At 37.5% G+C, this 27,554-nt stretch overlaps 1 protein-coding gene across 1 annotated transcript; it reads right to left on the bottom strand.

Annotated features, from left to right (window-relative positions):
- Positions 1–728: 728 nt before the first annotated feature.
- Positions 729–26,408, bottom strand: LOC134797288 (chitooligosaccharidolytic beta-N-acetylglucosaminidase). Its single transcript, XM_063769518.1, has 16 exons — positions 26,310–26,408; positions 19,939–20,002; positions 17,246–17,370; positions 16,751–16,881; positions 16,187–16,292; positions 10,452–10,612; positions 9,152–9,260; positions 8,667–8,788; positions 7,788–7,922; positions 5,603–5,708; positions 4,548–4,723; positions 3,980–4,078; positions 3,145–3,265; positions 2,106–2,198; positions 1,755–1,902; positions 729–1,646 (listed from the first exon to the last, which is right to left on the bottom strand). Exons 2-16 carry the CDS (start codon positions 19,995–19,997, stop codon positions 1,562–1,564), a joined length of 1,776 nt encoding a protein of 591 aa, XP_063625588.1. The 5' UTR covers positions 19,998–20,002; positions 26,310–26,408; the 3' UTR covers positions 729–1,561.
- Positions 26,409–27,554: the final 1,146 nt, after the last annotated feature.

The following is a 27,554-nucleotide window of genomic DNA, read 5'->3' as shown; positions in this document are numbered from 1 at the left end:
GCTAACCGGCGTGTTGGACACCTGTCGAGCACTGCTCTCAAGTGGTAGTCGCTAGTTGCTATTGGCTATATGCGCAGTGTATATGGTGAGTGAAAAAAAAGTGCAAACGTTCGACATGGCAAAAACGTGTTTTTTTTCCAAATTTATCCAAATGTCCACATGCAAACAGCGGCGGTCTTTGGTACCAGAACTGGAAGCCCGGAGCTGGACTAATAAAAACACGATTCGATGTGTAAATCGTCCCCTTACCATACGAAACCAAACAATAACAAAACATATAGGTACCTACAATAAAATTGTTCGAGAATATAAGCGGATACAAATCAAACAATTAAATCGTTCTGCGCAATGCAACGCATGTTGCAATAGCAATTACAAGCCTAATACTTACTTTAATAACGTAACGATGCTGATAACAATAGTACATTGTGCAACGTGGGGGGTAAGTGGAATATTGTACGAGTCTATTATATTCACGACAGCCGTAGGCTGGAGTAAATTTAAGACTCGAGTAACAATATCTCGTCCGGAGACCTGCTAATATTGCTGAAATAAAAAATTCCTAATTTCATTCTCACCCCATGTTATTTTCGCTAAAACATCGGTAAAACTTGAAATTATTAATAGTGCAGTGCAGTGTAGGATCTAATTAAATTTAGGTAAAGTAAAACAAACGTTGTATGTATATAATAAATTTATTGAAATAAGTTCAATAGTTACAAAAACCATACGTGCAATAATATAATAATAAGTATTAGATTTGTTCTATTGTATTATATCCCAGTAAACGTGTTAAAAGAAACCACGTCACTGTACGCGCCAAAAAATAGTTAAGTAGACGAAGTTTCATGCACCTACTCTTAATTATTATCTAGGTACTTATTTATGCCAAGGCAGTAGAATCACTAACAGTTAGCACAGCGTGCATTTGTAGTCTAAATCCCACATTATCAGTGAATTTGCCATTTATATTTAATCAATTGAATGTGACTCAATATGCGAAATAAATGTTATCTTAATTCTTAATTCCTTCTCAATAAGGGTTAGGTACGGTCTAACAAGCCCCCACCACCAAAGTCCAGCTTCGAAAAGCAAGTGAGTGGATTGACTAGAGAGAGATAACTGAACAAACACTAGCCATATGGAATGTCGAAAAAAATATTTGCTATGAAACAATAATTACCTAAATCAGGTATATGAGAACATTGAGAAGATATAAAAAACCGAACTACCTTAATGTTAAGTAACAAATTTAAAATAGCAAAAACTCATAAAAGAGGCGGATTAGTTTGTGACTTCATGCTTGCGTATTTTGATTTTTAACAATGACAAGGGCACCAACTTTATAAGTTAGATTAGATGTTTACATGGCTCATAAATTCACAGAATGTCTGGGATCTTATACATTTTCAGAATTCTTTAAGAATTGTCTTAACCTTATATAGGTACTTCCGTAATTGAATTATTTAATCTCGACTCATAAGATAGTAAATTATACAATAAACAGCACTAATATTTCGCTAGAAATACTGCCGCAAGGTATTGTTTGGACGGTTGTTGCTTATCTGTAGCAATAGCCTTCGTTCTGATAGCACCATTCTGGCTGGATGGACTCTGCTTGGATTCCCATACGGACGAGGCGTTCTCTGTTGAAAAAAAAAAGTTGTTTACACTTTCTGATAAAATAAGAGCTCGAGTGTACGACCACAGGGCCGCTTACCTCCTGTGTAATCATGCATTGTGTGGGAGCTCACCTCGTGTGCAGCATACGGTGTTCGGCGTCCAGCCACGTGGTGGGGGGCTCCGTCCAGAGCCGCTCGGCGAGCGCGGCGACACGCGGCCACAGGCGCTGGTCCAGCGTGGCCGTGTCCGACTGCTCGGACCACAGGGCCGCCTCACCTCCTATGTAATCATACCCAGTGTCAGAAATATACAAGTAACGTTTCGTTATAACAGCGCTTAATCCGCATAAAATTACACTTTTTTATTTAATAGGTCCGAAATAGAAATAATGGAAATAACTGGCCATAGGTACGTAATCCTTATTACAAATTATCAAATGAGGTACCTATCTAAAGCTAAGACCAGTATCAATGTACCCTTACCTAGAACTAGATCCTTGTTCTCTGAGGCCATGACTGCTATGCTGTTATCGTAAACTTTCTGCCAGCCGATGTAGGGAGAGCACCAGTTGTTCCCTGAAGATATAAAGAGTTAGTAGATGGCTGCAGAAGAGGTGAGGTAAACTAGTGCAAGTACCCCGACCATATTATCGTTGTCGTCCCCATTTGAACATGAGGATTTTCATCGAGCACTTTATGCGGTAGTATCAATTTAAAACGTAATCTCAAATATATTTCTTTTTAGTGTTCCGTACAAAACTTTGTTTACGGAACACTTATGGGATCACTTCGGTCTTGCAAATCAGTTAAATGCGTTTTTCTCTTAGACCGTTTGACTTAGATAGGTACCTAAAATTTGGAACAGTTAATATTGTAATTAAGTCAAAACAACTTATTTCTTATTTTAGGGGGAAATTTGGGGGTTGAGAGGAGTAAGCTGATTTTTTTAAATTATTTACTGGACACTCTTGTCATTATCGCATACCGTAGGTATCGACACTGTTATCTTCAAACTGTTAACTTCTATATCTATTGCATTACGGCACCTTATTGCAACGATATAAAGTCTAACATTGGACCAGGGATGTTGCGAATATTCGCATCCGCATCCGCATACGCGGAACATACGCATTATTTTCAACATCCGCATCTGCATCCGCATCCGCATAAAATCGATGCGGAGCATCCGCATGATGCGGATGTCGACCAAGTCGGTAACAGGAACGTATTAGCGGCGGCGCCGGCGGCGTAAGTGCTAGGTAGGTAGGCATTATATATAACGAAATCGTCTAGATCCCGAAAAGTCGGCCAAGTTACTGTTTATTAAATAAAACGCACCTATATTGTTGCTCAAATACTAAACGTTTCGTTTGTTTAGGGTTCCGTACCCAAAGGGTAAAACGGGACCGGCATCCGCATCCGCGGATGTGAGGCTTTAAATATCCGCATCCGCATCCGCGGATGTCAAAAAATCTGCATCCGCAACATCCCTGCATTGGACTGTTAAAAATTTAATACCAACCTGCGCCAACCCAGGCACCAAACCCGCAGTCTAAGTACAACGCATCGTAGTTGGACATAATGAGGCGATACCCCTTTGAAAGTAACCCTTGGATTTGGGGGTCTACCCCTGTTGTCCACACCTAAAAGATAAAATGAAGTTTATACCGTGTGAGAAAGAAGGAAGATGATGTCTCCTGCAATTTGTGACATTACAGTTGCATAGGGGGTATTACTGCAATGTTCTGCCGCCAGAGTGCAGCATTAAGCTAGCTAGTAAACCATAGAGTAACTTATACATACTGTGCCTTATACAAAATTGTTTTTTGACAAGTTTTCACAGACAATAAAATATGACATTGATGCATCAAAGCGGTTTATTAACAAGGGCCTACCGGGAAACGCGAAACTCGAAATTTAGTTATCTGCCTCTTTATCGCTCGAATATGCAAGAGTGATACAGAGGTTAGATAACGAAATTTAGATATTCTTTTTTCCCGGTAGACCCCAAAGAGTAGTATAATATATATGAGACCCCCAGATTGTGATGGATAGTGGTAGTGGCACCCCCTATGCAGAGTTTTGCGTAATATATCCTATTGTGCTTGTCTCGTTAATTGTCTATGCACACATAAGTGTTACGATCTCGCGCTAACGCATTGACATAATATAATATAATGCCTGTGATGCAACATTAGAATGACGAAATTGCGTCAGCCAACGTTCAATGGCCTAATAATGATTCGGTAATTTAAATCACCGTATTTTTTTCCTCACGCGAACAATCGAATATTGTTATAGCGGTCTATTTAGATTATGTACTTATTCTTAGGCTAATTTGAATACACGTGACTCACTTGGATGATGTAATCATTCTTGTTAAGATATTTGTCAACATAGCTGTAGTCCGTCAGCGTGCTGGTCCATAGGATCAGCGGCAGCTTCTTGCCAAATGCCTGAAACAAAAATTAGAAAATAATGACGAATTTTTAACAACCAGAAACAGCGAAATCGCAAATTTCGATTTATTTTCATAATCAAGCATAACCTATGCAAACCGGCATACAAATAAGCAACACTTTCAGCCATATCTACATACAATAGTCCCGAATAAATGTAATCAGTCCCACAGCTTGAGGAAACCGGCCTTATGAAGCGGATCATGAACTGCTGTATTAAGTTAAGTTTACACATTTATCGACAGTAGGTAGGTATATATTTCAGAATAGATATAAATCCAGTCAACTCTTTCTCTAGTGTTTTCTTGTAGAAATAGCCTTACACAGCTGAAAGTAGAACACAGAAGAAATAACCTCACAGTGGCCTTGTTCAGGTTCCAGAGAGACAGAGGTACTAAATCATGAATTGCTAGATCCCCTACACTTTTAGCGATAGAATATTCCAGAATAAATATAAATAGGGTACCGTGTACGCCTTCTCTTGTGCTTTCTTCTGGAAGTAGTCCCACAACTCGAGGAAGCCGGCCTTGTCCAGGTTCCAGCGGTGCTGGACCATGAACTGCTGGATTTCTTCGGACACATTCCAGCAGCGCTCGCTGACCTCGTCTCCGCCCATGTGGAAGATGTCCGGTTGGAATATCTCTGGAGATGAAAAGTGGTTTGTCAAGTTATATAATAAAAATACTATATCGTGAAATCGTGACTAAGGTACTATGAATAAAACTCGAATCTTGTTCTGTCAATCAAAAGAAAAATGTTGTTAACTATGTATGGGATGCATAGAGTTACTGCGTTTTAACTTTGAGTACCAGTGCGAGATATGAGATTTTTTCAAAGTAGTGACGATATTAGGTACCTATAATATAATCATAATCATAATATCTTTTACTGCGCCATGGTAAAAAGTTGTTACAAAAAAATACAAAGTATATAAGTCTAATGCCGCATAAATCTATAGCCAAATACGATTTTATAATTATCGGAAAAGAAAGCAAACTAATCAGAAGATGTATATTACGAATATAATTATTATCAAACAAATTTTACGATAATGCCTTTTAACTACTTCTTAATTAGGTCAGGCTATTTATGAGGCTATGAGCGGACCGTAACTAAAACGGGTTAATTGAGAATGATTATGTTAAAGTTGAACGAATCCAGAATTACAACGTATCGCAAATTGAACAATGCAGAATTAGTAAGGAAAAATTTTCCTTAAACTTGGAAAATAAACAGTTGCTATTCAAGCTTAGGTTTGAGTTTTTTTATCACTTCCCTATTGGTTTTCGCTACAGCAAAAAGTGGCACTGTATTCATTTAAAAAGAGCATTTTATACAGCATGTAACGTTAGTTTACAAATTAGCAAGGCCCAGAATAATGTCCGTCTATGATTAATTGATTAGATCGAAAATATAATCGGTCACTTGTAATGTCGTTGCATTATAGGTACCTTACCTACTTGTTAATCATCAACCAGTTTTATTTTGTTTATTAATTATGGCAATTAGATAATATTTTACCAGACATATCCGCGTAAATGTCTTCTAGCACCTCGTACAACTCATCCCTCGTGGGGTTCAGCTGACCACACGGGGGCTCAACGCAGAACGAGGCCCAGGGTTCCGCCTGTCGACAAAACAATGTAGACATTAGTTTTTTGAGCTGAGTTCCATTCAAGTGTGAAATCTTAAATCCATTAATAAAACAAGTATTTTTCCAAATTTTCTTCTTACTTTTATCTCGCACTATTAGTGCGTTCCTAGGTAGGTACTGTTATCTAGACAGTCATCTAAATCTTATCAAGACGGTTCTAACAGACTAAGAACCAGTACTGGAAAAAGGTATGCCATTTTGGGAGCAACGAAACTCCTCTGATTAGTTTTGTATAAAATCATTATTACTTGATCCGGGCGTCTGGCAGCTGTTCATCCGTGAAGGTCAGAGTAGGTATATTATAGCAGGCTAGCAAAGGGTTTTTAGAGAAATCTAAAACATCTGCAGCCTTTTCCTCTTATTAACCTTTTGGACGCCAATGACCGATATATCCGCACCGCAGGTTCAACGCCAAAGACCGATTAATCGGTCACAAACCACAGAGCAACATAGACCTACGTGCATATGCATAAAGTTCAATTTCAGTTTTGACACTTCGGTGACGTGGTGTCCGAGGGTCCGAGTGACAGCTTTTGTGTTTGACACGGCGTCGAAAAGGTTAAAGTACTTTATCCTTATTCAAATTCAAATAATTTATTTCAGAATAAAATTCAATTCACAATATAATTAAAATTACCTAAAGTATAATTAAATATGTTAGTAACATTAGGTAATACGTACTACTTAAAAGTATGTTAGCACACAAGAAACAAATTATTAGTGAAATACATTAAAATTAAGATTTATATAAGGTAAAGGTACCTACACTATTAAAAATTTTAAAATATATCGGGGAGTCCCACCTCTCGGCCAGTGTTATATTCATTAAAAAAATACATATCAACAAGCGCATACAATAGTAGATTGTTAACCAAGGGTTGAAAGGCACCCATTTCTGTCGAGGTAGTTTGGCGCTCGAACGCAGTGAGAGCGCCAATAGTCCGAGACAGAAACGGTGCCTTTCACCCGAGTTAAACACTCTACTTTTCATATCGAATGCGAGGAAACCAAACAAGACAAGGCAATTTCGCAAAATCAGTAATTGAAGTACATAACAAACCTACGGCCATGATTTTTTCCTTAGGACTTACTTGCAATCGGAGACTTTACATGCGTGAAGATTAATCACCCCTAACGAAAATCATTTAGATTGCAATATTTACGAAAACACACATTTTTTTACAAACTACAACAATTTTAAAATAATTTGTTCATTATAGTATGAAAATCAGCGGGATTGCCTCGTACTTTTTTAATTTTATACTTTTTCGTTCTAAAAGCCGCAACAGACTACCGGACCGCACCGCGACCATGGTGCGCCGCACCACGTCATAATATAATAAAAGTATTTTTAATATTAAATAACAATTTAATTAATAATATAAGAAACTTTTATCTTGTATTTTATTTTATTTTAATGAATATAGTTCTAAATAACTTTAAAAACCAATTTAATATCGTACAAACGTTTAACTGTGGCTGTATAAGATTCTGCCTTTGCTCATTTACGCAAGCGTAAGGTTTAAAAAAATATTTTTGGTGTATTCCTTTTGGTTCCCGCTTTATGAAATCGAGTAAATAGAATTCAACGAAAGAAATCAAGAATAATTTGTTTTTAACAAATTACTTACATCATTTTTTATAAAAAAAGGATCAACGTGGGATTTGTAAAATTAAAGAATTACCAATTGTTCCAGACGAGGAAATAAAGACACTATTTTTCCATTTTGTTTCCACCCAGTTGTTCATGGGACGGGGACGCAGAGGAGTACACCAATTTTCTGCGCTAGAGCATAAACGTATCACTTTCTGCGCACCTTTTAGAACAACAACGACCCACTTTCAGAGCATGAGATATGAAAAATTTAAATTACCCCCTTATTCATAAACGTTTACTAAAGTTGACAAGCCGATAATAATCGTTTGTCCCTTTCCGACGTATCGGTATGATGGAAAGAAACAAACGATTATTATCGGCTTGTCAACTTTAGTAAACGTTTATGAATAAGGGGGTTAGATTTTATCCTAAAGAAGTTCAGGGGTCTTGGTTACCTTGAAGCAGACTGTGAGGTTGGTGTCCTGCCAGCCCTCGCCGACGTGCGCGGGCGCGTCGAACTCGGGCAGCACGCGCACACCGCGCACGCGCCCGTACTCCACCACCTCGCGCATCGCCGCGGGGGTGTACACCTAGAAGTACATAACGGGGTTTTATGAAACGGTTGATTTTGATGAAGAACAGGGGCCATATTCGAAATGTACAACTGTCATATTTCGCATCCACGTCAAATCAACAGTTGATTTTATTGCATGTTGATTCTATCAAGTGTTGAATCGATCAACTGTGAATAATATCATTTGGTACAACGTACAACCAAAATTCAACTCTGAACGTGGGGTGGTTCGGTTTGGTTTGGTTGTCACCTAACTGTGGATTGCTAATGTCAAATTTTGACATTGTACGTATTCGAGAACTTATGATTTTTCCCACATCAACGGGAGATCAACACGATACGTCAAACGTCGCTTGTCATATATAGGAGTCCAGTTCACCTTCATCAAGGCTCTGTACCGTACCCACATACGCCACACGCGAATTGGTTATGGGATTTACAAAAATAAAAGGAATAAGTAAGAGAAACCATGAAGGATGCAGGAAAAAAGGGAGTAAAGTGAGAATAACACCCCGATAAAAAACTTAAAACCTTTTCAATCAATATTTAGTGGCATTTACGTAGTAGGTACACTTGCGAGCAAAGAAACGGAATCACTTCACATGTTTGGCTTCTCCGTAAAAATTTTCTATTTATTTGGTAGGTTCCGATTTGTATTATTGTTTCTCCTTCAACGATATTTGGGTACCAATGCCAATAAAAGAGCTCCCCTAAGACTGAAATACCTAATATATACCTAAAATATTATAAAACGTCGTACCTTAGAAGGAGAATAAGCGCCATATTTGGAGAGCGTCGGTCTCCTCTGAGACACGAAGGGGAAGCTCTGGCTGTCCGTAATATGCCAGTGGAACGTGTTTAACTTCACCGCGGCCATTGCGTCTATTGGGATAATAAACTTCTGGTAAAAGATTGTATAAAGGATGACTCAGGTTAGACCCGGCCGTGTCCGGACCGGAGCTTTCGGCGCTTACTTTTCTATGATATGACAGGCGATCCATAGAAAACGATGCGCCGGAAGCTCCGGCCCGGACACGGCCCGGTCTAACGTGAGTCATCCTTTATATGGTAAGTATTCCACTATCAATATCATACGAAAACACGCTTAATTAACTCTTTATGCAAGAGTCGACGTCATCATGACTCACTTTGCAACGAATCTATCCTCCGAACGCGTACTTATTATTAAATATTTGATTGTAAACACGAAATCCTAAAATAAAAATAGGTAAATAATAAAATCACCTATAGTCCTCTTAATAGAGTCCACGGTATAATAGTTCCTTGATGTATCGAGAAGCAGGCCTCGATATGGGTAGACCGGATTGTCCACAATGCTAACATCACGAACAATCTGAAATAAAATCATTTACTTACAGAATAGTAGAATGTTAACCTTGGTTCTGCCAAGGTAGTAATAGTCCGAGGCTGAAATGATTCCTTTCACCCGAGTTAAACACTCTACTTTTCATTTCGAATACGAGGAAAGTAAAATGCATGTGTTTTTTAAAACATGACTAAGTATACATTTTTATAGTATTTTTGAGGGTACATACATTTAAATTAACAATTTAGGCAAAAGTATCGTTATTTATGGAATGGAGAGTCAAATATCAGCATGGAAATTGTATAATAATCTTCTGGCAGGGATACACCTACAGCCATTGATAGACACCACATATTAGAGCCATTGATTTTTCTAATTCCTCCTCTACCTACTTTAAATTTACTTAGTACAAAATTCATTCATAAAGTGGCCGTGCACTTTTGCAACTGGGTGGACACAGAGTTATTTTTAAAAAAAACGAGCTTAATTATATAACCTCTCGCGTCCCACGGTTCTATTATTAGTACAAATTACCTCCAATGAAATTCGAATCATTATGAAAAGGAACAGAGTCGCTTTTGTTTTGTTTCGTTCGATTTTAAGGCGAAGCAAAGATTATATTGAATTTGATATAATATTCAATTTCCTCTCAGTGTATGTCATTTGATTTTATAGGCGTGAGCGCGATCCAAAGACGATGCATTTTAAAAATCTGAATGCCTCTCCAGAGTCGATAATGTTTTAATTTTATTAGGCGATATAACTTGCGATAAGCCGTGAAATTAAATTGAAATATCAAAATAATCTGGCAATGTGGTTGTAGCAAATACAATACAAATGTGGATTTTAATACAAACTACCTAAAGTTAAATCGGTAATCATTTTGACTCTTACATATCTAATCCATATCCTATCTAGACGTAATATTTGACGTATCTTCAAGTTCGAATCGGGCCGTAAGTAGGTACGAGTACCTACGTGGTTTGTGATAAGTGTGAAATTACTACTTTCATGGAAAAAAACTAATACACCTGCACTTATGTTACTACTATACTATACTATAGGTATATCAGATAAGCAATATATAAGTATCATAACGGTATATCTATCTGCCGATAAAAAAATGTGTCTCATATAGATTTATGCCTAGGCATAAACAGGTATCTAGATACCCACTAAATATTGTCAGTTATTAACCTAAAAGATAAGATAACTTACTAAGAGATGATCTCTGATATCATCGTAAAGAATGAGCTGAGAGAGTGTTTCTAGGCCATGGCGGACTCCGAAGAACGACCCTCCAGTTATGATGGCTGCCACTTTATCGTTGTTCCCGGATATTTTCAGTGTGTAGTTTTCACGCATGTCCAAGGAAAAATCTATAAACAAATCGTTAAATAATGAATATGTTTAAGAACATTTTAAAATAGGTAGGTACACGTGTTAAATGATGTCATTGACGTCTACATAATATGTTTGTTGTAAAATTTCAGTGAGATACGACTTAAGGAAATACAATCAATTCATCGTGCAAATCATAAATAATTGCAACGTATGCGAGGTTCCAATATGAAGCGAAAGAAATCATGCTTCCGATTCGATACCTTACCTTTTTAAATAATACCAAGATATTCATTTAAACGATGTAGTAAACATTAAGTATTCTCTTTTTATTAAACCACCTAAATTTGTTTCAAATACATTAAGACCGACATTATATGTCGTTAAATTTATGAACTTTATAAAAGAACCTACATATAAATTTTATCACTTATTTTATATGCAAAGTTCAAAATAACGCTTTGAACAGCTCATGTTGTTGACTGCTTATTTGAGTTCAACATCCCCAATAGCAACTTGAGAACCGGTCGACCGTAGGAAGCTATACATTTTGAGATCGCTCAGTGTTAGGTATTCTAATCAGATTCATTTGAACAAGAGATCATTGATCCTTAAACGAAATACAAATTTCCTTCATGGAAACAACGGTCGTTCGATATTCATATGTGATAATCAGAATTAAACAGTGAGTAGTTTGGTTTTATTATTGTTTAGTTTGTATTTTTTGTCTCAATAAAGTCCCCCCCCCCCCCCCCCAACAGTGAGATAATTAATGAAACTCGAATCGTCTAAATGAGGCCCCACACGCGCTCTAAGAAATTAAGCGAAGACTGCTATTTAATTTTGACAAGAGCGCCAACTGGAACTCCTTGGTGTTAGCCCGGTTTCTTTTAAAACACATTTCCTACATATATGTATAATAAACGAGCGCTGGTGGCCTAGAGAGCGCTGGTGGCCTAGAGAGCGCTGGTGGCCTAGAGAGCGCTGGTGGCCTAGCGGTAAGAGCGTGCGACTTTCAATCCGGAGGTCGCGGGTTCAAACCCCGGCTCGTACCAATGAGTTTTTCGGAACTTATGTACGAAATATCCTTTGATATTTACCAGTTGCTTTTCGGTGAAGGAAAACATCGTGAGGAAACCGGACTAATCCCAACAAGGCCTAGTTTACCCTCTAGGTTGGAAGGTCAGATGGCAGTCGCTTTCGTAAAAACTAGTGCCTACGCCAATTCCTGGGATTAGTTGTCAAGCGGACCCCAGGCTCCCATGAGCTGTGGCAAAAAGCCGGGACAAACGCGAGGAAGAAGAAGAAGATGTATAATAAACGACTTAAAGGGTTAAAGGACGACTCGAGTGAATTGCAAAAAAAATTGTAGGTACGTAATTGAGCGCAGTTAAGAAGCTGTGATTAATAGTCTTAACTTAATTGATTCATTTGTGTTACGAAAATTAACTATGTAAATTGTATTGTATTGTATTTATTGTACTTAATTCGTACACATATAAGTCTACAGCATACGCTAACACACTTTCATGCTTAACTTAAATAGAAATGGCTTAACTGTCGTAACACAATGGAATCAATTAACTTTAGACTATAATTACAGGTGCTTAACTATGCACAATTTTTTTGCAACTCACAGTTCACGCTACTACGGTCCTTGCGCGGATCGAGGCTTCCCGACACTTCAGTCTTCTATGAAAGCACCACCTCACCGATCACCTGTCATAGAAAAAGAAGTGTCGGCAGCCACATCGGGCCCAGTCCGTTCTAGCGTGAGTCATCCTTAACAGTGCTAATTTCGGACCACCGGCTTATTTAAGTCGATATTAGTAGGTACTGGCACCGCCCTTTGTTAGTCGGAAGCATAATCTGAGAGTTTTTAATCTCATTTCCAACCGGCAATCCTATCTTTGAAATAGTATTTCTATTTTCTACCGAACCGAAATCGTCGTAAGGTGACTGCTATAGCAATTGGCCACTCTTAACAATAATACTTCTATTGGCTTGTTTCTTTCCCAGCAACTACTTAGAGATCAGAATATTTATCGGGTTAGTAAACTGTAATATATAGATAGGTACCTATAATGTAAACTAGCGTATAATATAAAATAGCGGTTCTTAATATACATTTACCAGGATACAAAAATAAATAACTTGGTCTATAGTCCAAGTGTATGCTCCCACAGAACAACATGATGAACACGGGAAGGACATTTTCTATGACCAGCTTTCAGCAACCTTACAAGATACATGTAAAAACGTTATGGTGATAGGAGACTTTAATGGCAGGATAGGAACCCAAAGAACTGGTGAAGAAATGATAGTAGGCAAATTCGGACATGGCATCAGGAGCAAAAATGGAGAAATGATGATTAATATGGCCCAAGAAAACAATCAGTAATTCATGAATAGTTTCTTCAAAAAACATTCAAGGAATAAATGGACCTGGGTTTCGCCAGACGGATCATACAAGAATGAAATTGATTATATTGCAACTAATAATAGAAAAGTGTTCCAAGACATAAGCATTTTAAACCAGTTCAACTTTAGTACCAACCATCAAATGGTAAGAGCAGCGATAGACAATAAAGAACCAAGAAAAAGTAGAAACAAATTCAGTGCAGCAACTAAAGTCATGAGCAACAATATTTATGTACACAACCCAAGAAATAACACAGACGAATTATATAACACTCGGTTAAATGAAATTTATGGATAATTCGAGAAACCTACAAAAAACAAAATAGAAAAAATTGGAACAGAGACCAGGCCGCGCAGCCAATATGCTAATCGCTTACGCTCCGTAGCGATCGAAACGCAACTGTCACTGTCACACTAATATGAAAGAGTGATAGAGAGACATAATGCTTTTCGTTGTCGAAGCGATAGCGATTGTAACCTTGGCTAGGCCGGCAGGTTATTAATTGAACAAAGAAAGGAGGTATTAAAATTTGGAAAATACAGAAAAAATCTTAAGGATATTGCAAAATTAAGTAAAAAAAATAGTAATTCTATTAAAAAGGACCAAATGAAGAGAAGAACAACTGTGCTAAACCACCATATTAAAAAGACTTGAGGAGAACTTAAAAAAGCCTTAAAAGAATTGACACAAACAAAACAATGGATACCAAATCTTAAAAATAAAACAGGAAAGCAAGAAAGGACAAGAAATAATATAATTCAAACAGCAAAGAACTGATTTCTATAAGAATCTCTACGCGGCAGAAGATAGCACCCCGATCCCTAGTATCAATCTACATGTAGTAGACGACGAGACCGAGTTCATACCACCATTTCTTAAGTCAGAAGTAGAAAAACCGGTTAGCACTCAAGGCATCGGGACCAACCAGATAACAAATGAGATGATTAAACTTTCTATAACTATTCCGGAAAACTTGAGAAAACTGACAGATATATACAACACCGTTTTAAGTTCGGAAGTTCTACCATCTCAATGGACCAAGAGCGTCATTATATTACTACATAAAAAAGGAGACAGAAGAACGATTGAAAACTATAGGCCTATAAGCCTTATGTCTAACATCTACAAAGTGTTTTCTAAATTGCTGCTATAGTATTTTATACAAACGTGATATAATAGAGAGCTTTTCAGTCGAGTACCGTGTTTAGACAACGAAGCTTGCTGAGTTGTCTAAGTAAGGTACGAGATTGAAAAGCTTGATTACATCACTATTGTATAAAATACTTTTTCTACGCGTCAACAAAAATAATACTTTAAACTAATAGAATCATTTAGGTAAACAAACCAAAAGTATACAGCTAAGATACGCGAGCAGCCGCGATACCTTCATGTCCTTCATATTCGTACGCGACCCGGCCGCCGCGCCCCGCGCCCCACGGCGGGTTGGTCAACGACACCTTCTCGTAACTCATGAGGCCCTGGTACTTGCTCCGCGCTAAATTCAATTTTTAGACAGTTTTTTCTTGATTTTGGCCACCGTAGCCTATGGAGACTAACAAGCAACGCTAAGTGGTTTTCGTAGTCAATGGATGTTGTTATATTAAGGGTGTCACATGCGTGTTTCTGACTTATGAACCAATTGTTTCTATTATACAACCAGAAATAAATAATTAATTTGAGCTATGGTTTTGTTTCGTCCTCTTGATCGCGGCGAGCTGTGATTGGTCAATTTCATTATAGTTGACTAAACTGTATCGATATGAATATTATAGTTGAGTTGGGAGCCCACACATTAAAAATACCCAATTGCAGTTTGGTATAAGAAATCTTAATTCAAGAATTATAGTCGACGAGTAGAAAAAATATAATAGAAAGTATACTGGACGAACAATAACCCATGGAACAATTAGCGGGCTTTAGAGCGGGATTCTCAACTGTCGATTATATGCATGTTATAAAGCAACTTATAGAAAAATGCCAAGAATACGGAAAGGCTTTGTACATTGCATTTGTAGACTATAGCAAAGCATTCGATTCGATCAATCATGGTTCGCTTTGGAAAGCTCTAATCCAGCAAGGAGTGCCAAAAAAATACATACGCTTAATTAAAAACATATATTCGAATAGCACAACACAAATAAAATTAGAAACAGTTGGCGAAGAGTTTCCAATAGCTAAGGGGGTAAGACAAGGAGACCCATTGTCACCTAAACTATTTTCTGCCTTACTGGAGGACATATTCAGAGACCTTCAATGGGATACACTTGGCATAAATATTAACGGCTGGACACTTAACCACTTGAGGTTTGCTGACGATTTAGTCCTGGTAACAGACAACGCTCAAACGCTCCAACACATGGTACAACAGCTGACAGAGGCAAGCAGAATAGTCGGACTTACCATAAATAAATCAAAAACGAACATAATGATAAACAGAGAAGAAAGGACCATAGTAGTAGATAATGAAAATATTGAATATGTACAGAACTATACTTACCTAGGAAAAATTATATCATTCAGAGACCAGACGACTTTAGAAGTAGAGAGAAGAGTATCAATAAGTGCTTGCAAAAGATTCTGGTCGCTTAAGGAGATACTTAAGAGAAGAGTAAGCACTTTCCAATGTTAGCCAAGTAAAAAGTTTTTAACTTGTGTATCCTACCATGTATAACCTGTGGTTGCCAAACTTGGGCACTGACTCAGAAACATCTCCAAAAGCTTAGAACCTGCCAAAGAGGAATAGAAAGAAGTATGATGAACATCACATTAAAAGATCGTAGAAGAGCAGAAGAAATAAGAGCGAAAACAAAAGTAGAAGACGTAATTAAGAAAGTAAGAATATTAAAATGGCAATGAACAGGACATATGACACGGGATAGTAAGAAAAAATGGACCAAAATAATTACAGACTGACAACGACGAGACGGTAACAGAAAAAGAGGTAGACCAATTAAAAGGTGGATAGATGATATCAAGTCTATAGGGGCGCCACCTGGACCAGGACAGCCATTAATAGAACGGAATGGAAACAGCTGGGAGAGGCCTATGTGTCAGAAGACACGCTGAACACTAATCCGAACAATACAATGTGTTAGTTTATAAGTAAATTTGTTTATAAATGTAATGTAATACTGTTTTAGTTTCGGCAATAAAGGCTATTATGATTATGATGAATGTAAACTATACGAACCGCTGTTATCGGGATCCTCGTTGATAAGATGTACATCTAACACCTTGCCTTTGGTTTTCGGTTTCGCATCTTTGGGTATAGCTAGAGCCACAATACTGAGAAATCTCTGTAAAAAGATATTTTATACTTTTATATTACCTAATTCATTTCCACAAGTAGGCCAATCAAATAAGAATTCATTCCCAGCAAGCTGAAAATCGTATAATAGTTTCCAACAGCAATAGTCACACTATTAATTAATGACTTATTAACAATCATCAATTAATCATTAAATAATACTTAGGCGCAATTATGGACGTGTAGACGTCATACCTAGAACACCTACGTAGGTAATAGTAATAGTATATTACCCACTTAAAAAAATAAAAACTATAGAAAAATGAAATTTCCTTATCGCCCTTATCGAGCGATAGAGAGATAGGTACCTACATAGAAAACGAAATCTGGATTTTTCATGTTCGCGGTAGGCCCACAAAATTATGTGGCAGAAGCGCGGCGCGGAAGTAATTTGATCTTCCACATAGTTTCATCAATCTCAGATAATTATGATCGGTAAATAGATACCTGAAAAGCTGCCTGCATCAGTTTGTCAGTACCACCATGCCGTTCGATCTTCATCTCGATACTGTTCAGGTTGATCTTGGAGAGGAAGTTACCGAGATCCGTGTCGCCGGTGGGCCTTGGCCAAAGGAGACCTGAAAATAGTGCTATTCTAGACTCTATTTGTGGTTTAGTCTAGACACTGACCTTATTTTTAACTAAATTGAGAAGTGTATTGGAAATTCATATATGAAGGAACATATATCGAACGTAGTTACAATGTACTAATTAGTAATACTCGTATTATGACGGGTTTCGCTAGTTGCAAGAAAACCTATGATCTTTTTCAGACCAGTACATATTCCAGTACGTATACGATGGTCGTTCGTTTACGTGACAGCGTGATAAAATCCCGTGGTGTGTATATAGTGACAGTTATTTTTTATCACGTGGATAAATTCATCCATAATCATCCTGCAGCATTGCCAGTAGGTGGCATAATTTAAAAGGATGGGTTACCATATTCGTTGCAGAACATTTTGCAAGCCTCCAAGCTCAGGGCGGATTCCTTGTTCTTGGGGTCATGGCGTGTCTTGAGACACTTGCCGTTGTCGCACGCCCATTTGTAGTCGTCGGCCGCGACACTGCGAACATGCTAATGTCAAAAGTGCAAGGTAGCGCGGTTGTATCATCAATACAACCCGCTGCTTTTTAGGGCTCCGTACCCAAAGGGTAAAAATGGGACCCTATTACTAAGACTCCACTGCCCGTCTGTCTGTCTGTCTGTCTGTCCATCCGCCTGTCTGTCACCATTGCATCTCATGAACCGTTGATATTTAATTTTCTCAGATTATGTATTTTTGTTGCCGCTAACTATAACAACAAATACTTACTAAAAAGTACGGAACCCTCGGTGGGCGAGTCCGACTCGCACTTGTCCGGTTTTAATTTTAAATCAGCTACCTATATTTCTGCTGCTATCTACAATCTACATATATTGTTAGATAAACATTACACAAGTTAATGGATGAGGTGAGTGAAGCTATCGTGGACACAGTTTTTTTATTGCATAGCATGCTAATTGATATGCCGGGCCGGTAGAAGATTTTTAAAAAAGCAGCGGGTTGTATTGGTGGTACAACCGGCATTATACGTGGATATTTCTGACATAGCCTATTAGGGGCGGCCATGGTGAGGGTAACGCATGGCTATTTCAATATTAGCGTCTGCCAACGATTTTGTCCGCTTAGATGTCATTAAACTGAGCCCTACACCCTCCCAACCATCCCTCTTAGTACCCCCAAACCCCATACTAAGTTCCAACCCCCATTACACCCCTTTAGGCAATGAATACTGGAATAAAATGTATCATATGTCCTTTTCCAGATTATACATTGGCTGTTCCAAATTTCATCGAATTCCATTTTTGCGTGATAAAGGAACAAATATCTCCAAATATTAAAACATACAAACTTACATATAATATTTATCGCATTAGCTGGATTCTTATCTTATTATGGTAATTAAGGAATCATAACACGACCGGTCTGGCCTAGTGGGTAGTGACCCTGCCTATGAAGCCGATGGTCCTGGGTTCGAATCCCGGTAAGGAGCCTTTATTTGTGTGATGAACACAGATATTTGTTTCTGAGTCATGGATGTTTTCTATGTATTTGTATATTATGTATATCGTTGTCTGAGTACCCACAACACAAGCTTTCTTAAGCTTACCGTGGGACTTAGGTAATTTGTGTAAGAATGTCCCTATAATATTTATTATTATTTATTTATAACATCAAACATAAGACTATTATCTACTTATCGTAATCTTCATCGAGTAAATTAAGCTAGAGTAGGGGCCTCCAAATTGTTAGACCCGCGAGCCACAAAATTTCCCATTCCTGAGTAATAAGTACAAATGGGCTCATCCTGTTTTTTTCTCAATCGTAGATTCTTCCATTCCTGTTTTTTTTTCTGATGCAAATGACGACAGCTTTTATTGCAATTGTATAACCGAACATATTTTTCCACAAACGTTTTATTTCCTCACTCAACTCTGTGATATTTATAAAGGCATGTTTTTCTTTTCATTCAATGTAATTTCCACCGTAAGTAATATGACCGTATAGGTGCTTTTGAGGGTAGTTTAACTTTAGAACTAGTGCATGACTTTAGCTTTTAGCCATAGAGTGCCAAGCGAGTTGCCGACCTAATTAAGATTTATTAATTAATAGCGGTGCAGTGTTGATTATAATCCTATTGTGTTTAACCAAATGAAACCATGAACTAATACCTAATCGTGTAGGTACACGTCGATATGTCCATATAGTCATCAAGTCAACATCCAAGCCAAGACGTCATCGGAAGATCGTTCGATCAATTAGGCATTATCTGATCAGCCGCTTGGAATTAAGAGGCTATTAATCATTTATTTACAAACAAGATATAATATACAGTGGTATTAACTAAAAGAAATTAATAACTAGCTTAATTCTAAAATAGGCCCTTAAGGCATTGTACCAGAGGCTAATTATGAAGACAAATGGGTGCTGATTAATTAGGTAGGCCTGGCTTAGATCAATCTCAACAACAACAGAGATGTTTCAATCATCATCATAAATTTAAGAGCAATACCCACTATACCCAGGCATGACACGACGTTCACTTTCTCCTTCACTTGATCGATGTATGCAGCATCACTTCTTGGGTTTCCTCTCTTTCTCCTACCCTCGACTTTCCCTTTCGACTGCTCTCATTAAGTTGTTACTACGTACTGCCCTTCTTCCCCAGAGGATACTTAAGCAGCCGAAATTACTAATATTATAAATGAGGAAGACATGTTTAGATATGTTTTGGATGTTTTTTACTCAAAAACGCACGCAAGTAAAAATATGGCACACAGATAATTTAATATTGATATAAGATACCTTCCAGTTCCATCCTAAGAATTAATCTTCTATGAAATGGGGGTTGAAAGTTAGTATAGGAGTGCTAAAGAGGAGGCAGTTTAACGACATCACGCGAGCAGGGGCTATATTTAGTAAGGTTAACTTACCTACTTTAAGTACTTTAGTAACATTTGTTTAACGGGATTTTTTTACCTACTAAACAAGTAAATATTTACGTAGGTATTATAAGTATTCACGCTTATTAATTAGTTATTAGGTATTAATAGTTAGTTATAAGTTATATGTATGTATTTAGAAACTTACCAAATTATAAGAAACGCTATTTGAATAGCGCAAAGTATTAATAACCTATCTAGCCACATCGTATCTGAAACAAAGAAAACCAACGTTAGTTTTAGGAAGCGCCTAGAGCAGTGGTGGGCAAAGTACGGCCCGCGGGCCATCTTTGACCCGCGAATGGATATTATCCGGCCCGCCGCCGGTCCTATGAAATAATTAGTATGTGGCATTGGCCCACGATTATCAATTTATCACAAATCATAATAAATTTTGGCTACAATTCTGGCCCTCCACTTAAATTTTCTAAACTTTCTGGCCCCCCATGAAGAATGTTTGCCCACCACTGGCCTAGAGTCAGACCAAGAATACTCTGCAGCGGATTTGATAGCCCACGCAGTGCAAGTGTTATTTTAAACGTCAAACTTCTATGAAATTATGACGTATTAATGACACTTGCACTGCGTGGGCTATCAAATCCGCTGCAGACTTTTTTTTGGTCCGACTCTACTTATTTAGTTAGGCATCGCTGGAGTCACACGAACCTATTAGAATTAGACCAAGAAAAGTCTGCAACGATTTTGATAACACGCGCCGTGCAAATGTTATTTATATACTTACGTCATAATAGGGAGTATTACTGCAATCCCAGACCACCAGAGTGCAGCTCTAGTGCACATAGTAAACGATAGAGTAACTTACACATACTAGGCCTTAAAAAGTTTTTTGACAAGTTTCCTCTATGACATTGATGTATCAAGGCGGTTTGTTTACAGGTGTCTGAGGTGTCTATCGATCGAATAGGCAAGAGTGATAGAAAGGCAGAAACCGAACTTTCGATTTTCGCGTTTCGCCGTAGGCCCTGTGATTGTGCTAGTGACGCCCTCTACGCAGAGTTTTTAAAAGATTACCCTCCCATAGTAAATGGACCAGCCAAAATGTATGAAACAGCCAATAGTACATTGTGTATTAAGGGCGGGAAATAAGAAATTACGAACGAGTGTCAATTTTAAGCCCGACGCGAAGCGAGGGCTTAAAATGTTCACGAGTTCGGAATTTCTTTACCGCCCGTGGCACACACAATGTTTTTCATCACACTTGTAAGGAAAAAAAGGAGAATTAATAAAAACAAACTTCTGTATAAAACACTTTTCCGCCCTAGGGCGAAAATTTCAATTTCCCGCCCGCAAGCCCTACGTGTAAATAAGTGTTTTTCATCACACTTGCTCGGAAAAGATTTTTTCCGCCCTAGGGCGAAAATTTCAATTTCCCGCCCGCAAGCCCTACGTGTAAATACATCTTTTCCGAGCAAGTGTGATGAAAAATTTTTTTTTTCGCGGTTTCGGGGTTGGTCCCATAGTAAAAGTTGCTCAGTATAATCCGAAAACCTCCCTGGTAACACGGCATTCGCCTACGGCTCATAAAAGACATCTCGGGACTCGTAAATAATAACACACTTTCCACACTTGCATTGAAATGTACTATTTCCGTTAGAAGCAGAAAAAACCTACAACGAGTACTGGTATTCTTCTTGGCTCTCCGAAATTAAGGATGACTCACGCTAGACTAGACCGGGCCGAGGCGTCCGACATGTCATTTTCTATAACGGCTGATCGGTGATAACGTGGTGCTTTCCACTTTCCATAGAAAACGAAGCGCCGGAAACTCCGGCCCGGCCCCGGCCCGGTCGAGCGTCAGTCATCCTTTAGCTGTTCGATGTCCATAAATAAATAAATATCAAAAATTCAACACTTGATGCGGTTTTTGCGGGGATCTATTGATGTACTTACCTACATAATGAGTAATAATCGGTGTAGTACCTAGCTAGTATTTCATAAAAACCCGCCGCTTTCATAATAACTACTTATGCCACTTGCTTCTGCGGAGTTTCTAATGCTAAAAGGTTAAAAACTACAGTGTTCGTAAAGTGTATTTATTCACGTGAATGTATGTAGGTATTATAGGTATTAACACGCGTATTCCCAATTTAATGGCTGATTTTACGACAATTTGGCAAGTATAAGCTACTACATATACTACAGTAGGTAAGCAACGTTTTTAGGCTCAGTAAATCTAAGGTGGGCACGCTACATTCGTAGAAAATCAATAGTCCCATGCTAATGGGGTATCCAGGTCGCTACTCGCACAAACCCACTACGGCAGTCGCTTTAACCCATTTACCCACTCTCTACTCTGGTTACAGTTTAAATGTAAAAGTTCCTTTTCATCGTGGCGCTTTCCCGATTACATCCTAAAGGAATCCTATCTGTCAATAATCTCAGTCATTTTCACTTTCTGAGTATGTTTGACCTGCAATTACTTTTTAATAGTAGGGGAGCCCACGATGCTAAATCGGGATTTACTCGAGCGTCATACAGACCTATTGGAATCGAAATATTAGATGATAAGAAGAAAAAAAGTTATATAAAGTTTTTTTTTTTAGCGAGCCGGAAAGCGTCTACAATTTTTTTTAAATTTCGGGAGGTTGGTGGAGGGTTAAAACATCGTTAAGCAGTTTGTGGGTTTGGTCGTTTTTGTCCACGTTAATGCTATATTTTTTTTATAACTTAATATAACACTTATTTGTAGGCATTTTCTTAATCTGACGAACACAAGTTTGACGCTTAATTTTTACATTGTAACCGTCAGATTAAGGAAATGCGTGCAAATCATTATCAGATTTAGTAATAGCACAATTATAGCGTTAATTTGGACTAATATGACCAAATCCACAATCTGCTTAACAATTTGTTGAACCCCCCACCAACCAAGGGCTCAACATAGATGGCTAAAAGGGGTTAAGGTAGCGGGGTAGCAAGATATCATTCATATCTTAATCTGACGCGCTCGAGTAAACACAAAAATCCCCTCTTGGGCTCCCCTGCCAGAAAGTATTTTTTTGAAATATGGGCGTTTTTACTGAACCGTGTACCTAATCATGCCGAAAATGGTGGTTTTTGAAATTTATCTTTCTTGGGAATGATGACTTTTAAATGAATAATTGAATACCAATTTATGATGCTCGGATTTATTTAAGTATTTAACTGGCGTAGTAGTCAATCCCTCTTCTGACGATATACCTACATAAATAATGTCAGTTCAATTGCATGACTAGGTACTTGACTATTAGCACTAGGTTATGGCCGAATACTAGAAATGACCCTGCTGCGTGTGTTCTCTATAAAGTACGTGACACAGCGACACGCGTGCCGTGACGCAACCCTATCAGATCAAATATTTTCGTATTGTAAGATAGAAGTCATTAGACACATAAAGTTTATTTTTATAAAAAAATGTTACAGGAAATATAAATTTAGTGAATTGAAACCAGTAACGTTAACTCACGTAATTCTACGAAATTATATATGTAGGTATAACAACAGTAAACTCATGAAACAAATTACACGATAAATGAGGACTCTTCTAAAAAAACCCACAAATAAACAGGTAGGTAGCCAAGTCTCGCACCGCACCCTACATGTTATGAGACCCCTGCAGTGCCTGTCATTTTAAGGGTTTCGTAACCGAAGCATGACAACCCTATTTAATTTAAAGCCTGGCTGTCCGTTCGTACGTACACTTTATCTGACCACTCGAAAATCTCGAAACAGGTAAATTGTTTGACTAATTGTAGAGACATGTTTATTAGGTAGGTATGTACTTTTTTTGTAGGAGGTGCCCTTCTTTTTTTTGTAATTATAGCAGCAATAGAAAAACGCACCCTAAGCAGTTAATCTAACTCGCTAAGATAGAATAAATCCAAAACTCTACTATCCTACTAAGGTAAACGTACTGGTGCTCGACGCGGTCCCAATACATGTCATCTTGAAGTCATTGTCAATAGAGGTGACAGCAAGGTGTCATCTATTAGGCATTAGCATTTCGAGCACTAGACGTTTACCTTACATATTAAATTACAGTGGGTATGAAAGCAGACTGTCTGGGAATATTTACCAAACTTGACTTGACGTGACTTGTAAATTTGCCAAATACGACCCCCGTCTTTTTTCCAGGATAAAGTTGTATTTAAATTCTGTTTGATTTATTATTCTGGCACGCATATTCAAGATGACACAACACAGTTTACATCTGAAACTTAGTTCGCTGCAGATTCTTATGGGGATGAATTGATTTACTTAGTCACGATTGTCGTTTTGTGATTGCCACAAAACCGCTACATTTCATGCTTTTAAATTTTCCGCCTTCTGCCAATTATAATAAATTATTTATTAAAATGATGTAGTTAATTTAACATGGTGAAGTACATGTGAAGTATTGCAAAGATTGTAATGTAATCTTGTATTTACTGTTTCGTAACCGAAGGGTGACCAATCGAAGCCTTCTAATGTTATGCTGACCATCTGTCTGTTAGTGTACCTAGCTGTAGTTTTAGGTAGACAGTTGTAATTATCTTAGTTAACATGCAGGTATTTTGCATTGTGTTGTGTTCCTCTATTAAAAAGTGTAATATCTGGGAGATCGAGCTTTGCTCGGAAAACATACAAAAACTCAAAACTGCGCGTTTTCCCAGTGATAAGACCTAGCTAGATCGATTTATCGCCCCCGAAAAACCCCATATAGCAAATTCCATCGGAATCGTTAGAGCCGTTTCAGAGATCGCCGAAATATATATATAAATAAACAAGAATTGCTCGTTTAAAGGTATTAGGTTATATTTAACAAACGTTAGATTAATTAAGAGTAATTTAAAACGACACTCCGAAATAAAATGAAATTTTACATTCAAGTAACATACCTTTGTCTTGCAGTAATTTTCGTTGCTAAGAATTGTAATAAGGTTTACTCGGGTAATTCCGAATGTCGAAAACTGTCGGATAATTCCGAAAGAGACTTTTATTATGATGGAATTAAGGGTGATTTTCATCTGAATTTCGGAATTATCCGACATTCGGTAATACCCGAATACACCTTACAAAGAGAAAGCGAGTAAACGTTTTACCAAGTTTATATACAAAATTTCTAATTCTATAACTAAACGGATTTTTTTCGTTACCGTAAAATGGGGTGAGTACGTTTCGCGGGGAGAGTTGGGTTATGAATGGGGAGAGAAGGGATGAAAGGGGGTGAGATGGGATTTTAAGGCTACAAAAATAATGTATTCCAATTTAAAATGGAGCTATAGTAATACTCATAATAAAAAAAAACCGATCCAACAATCTTCCAAAATCACCTTTGTATGAAAACCCAACTCACCCCAAATACGAGGGACTACGGGGTGAGGTGGGATTTCCTGTTTATCGTCAAAGTTATGAAATGGACCTACCCAAAATAAAATAAAAACTAAAATACAAACATTCAGTTTGCATATATATGTAAAAATAAAATGTTATCGAGGTTTGAATGTCAGTTTTGCACCTACTCACCCCATTTTACAGTACCTAGTCTCTCTCTCATTCTACTAAGTTAGCAAAATACTTCTCAATCTACTAGAATGGCAAAATTCTATTTCATAAGTACCTAAGGGACAAAAGCTTAAGCGGGACAATAATATAGCATCGTGCATAATTATTAATTAGGTCGTCAACATACATACAAACATAGAAAACGCTATCAGTAACGGACGTTCTATGTAATAGATACCTACTATGTAATCTATGTATCTGTGATGTATTTATATATACCTACGTATAAGTACCTATTTTATTGCAAGCAAACGCGGCCATAACAGCCTTTGTATCTTACAAAAACAAAAAAGAACAGCCTTTGTAGTTGTTAATGTTTAATTGTTTATAGGTCTACCATTTAACTGAGGCGGTTGGTAGAAGTTAGTAAGGTCACTATTATTGTCACTATGGTCAGCTACTGGCTGATTTGAAAGCTTGGCTGTATGAAGCTGTATTTTGTATTTGTCAAGTCAGTTAATTAGTTTATTTTAAAAATAATCAGTTTATTTTTAAAGTGTTTTTATGGTAACGATAATTTTATTATGTAGCTACCTACGAATTGGGATATGCATATTATAGATTTATAGTTCCTATTTTCAAAACGAATAGGTAACCGACATTTCATACAAGAATAATTGTACTTGCATTAATACAATACAAAAATTAACAATATATATATCTGATAAATATTTCTATATTCGCTTCTAAGGTTTAGGTTTGAATTGATCTTATATAGGTATCTTGATATCCTTGAAGCATGACATGATGTAAGAGTACAATCTATTTACTTATAAGAAAATAATATGGTATATTTCAGTTTTTATCACTTCTTCCTTCAATCATTAAAATTTTTGTAAACACAGCAGCACACAAATGTCACTAACAGAAGCAGTACCTAATGATCTGCTTTTACCAATTCTAAATTATTTTATTTTATGAAATCGGTGGATATTTCTAAGCTCTTAAAATTTAGAAAGCAATTGTTTCTTTTACCTTGTTAATCCGCTATGTTCGCAAAACTGTATTTAAAAACCGAATACTAAAACAAAAGTGCGCGTCCGCTCAGTAGCACGGATCGAACTAAATGCGATTTTCCCGCCTCTACGGCTGTTTGGGTGTGCGGACATTCCTATTAGCAGGCGAATCGACCGTTTTTCGTAGGTGAACCAATGTTACTGTGGCCACGAGAAGAGAGCCACCACTTAACTGTTGTTTCAACGTTTCAACTTAGTACATAAACTCACCCGCTCGGTATGCGGTTGGAATAACTCCGCTGGCCAGTCTGTTTAACGCAAACAAAATTAGTCACTACTGCCCAAGCTTTAGAATCATGTTATTAAAATATAAAACTCTTCTATAAACAGCGAGTAGGTACTATCGTTAGATTTTTTTTTGTATGAAATTATATACAGGGTGACATTTAAGTCGTGATCAGTAATATGTTTTTCTAACTCCATAAACAACGAGCAATTTAATGCCCCCTACTCTTACTAAAATCAGACAAGATTTTTTTTTTGTTTATTTTTTATCATTTATTTTACTTTTATTATAAGCTTAGAGGATATAACCAACGGAGACGCCATGTCTAAAATTTTCGGTACAAAATAGCCTGCCGTTTTTTGCGGGGGAGGGGCACATCAAATGTATAGGTACGTCAGGTCAGATAAACGTCAGTCCATACATATGGTTGACATGTGGTTGACCATTGGCCGCCTATTTTCGACAGAGGGGAACGCCTGTTAATGGCGGCTCCATTGTTAATTACTCCGAGATTATAAGTGGATTTAGGATATTACAACGGCTTACTAAGATATTTAAAATAGTAAATTGAATCGCCTTTTTGAATCGGAACTGTCATTGACATCAATTTTGTCATTTGTCCCCTTAGAGGATATAACCAACGGAGACGCCATGTCTCAATTTTTCGGTACAAAATAGTCTGCCGTTTTTTGCGGGGGAGGGGCACATCAAATGTATAGGTACGTCATGTCAGATAAACGTCAGTCCATACATATGGTTGACATGTGGTTGACCATTGGCCGCCTAGTTTCGACAGAGGGGAACGCCTGTTAATGGCGGCTCCATTGTTAATTACTCCGAGTTTGTCCCAGTTAGAAAGATTAGATTTATATTTCTTTATTTCAAGATGAAAATTACACTATAAATTTGCTATATTCGTCAAAATTATGTTTATCTTCTCATCATGATCGTCAAAAATTACATTATAAATTAAAAATT

The sequence above is a fragment of the Cydia splendana genome, chromosome 1, assembly GCF_910591565.1.
Source record: "Cydia splendana chromosome 1, ilCydSple1.2, whole genome shotgun sequence".
Lineage (NCBI taxonomy): Eukaryota > Metazoa > Arthropoda > Insecta > Lepidoptera > Tortricidae > Cydia > Cydia splendana.
Note: the sequence above shows the minus strand (reverse complement) of the source record. Positions and strands in the feature narration are given on the sequence as shown.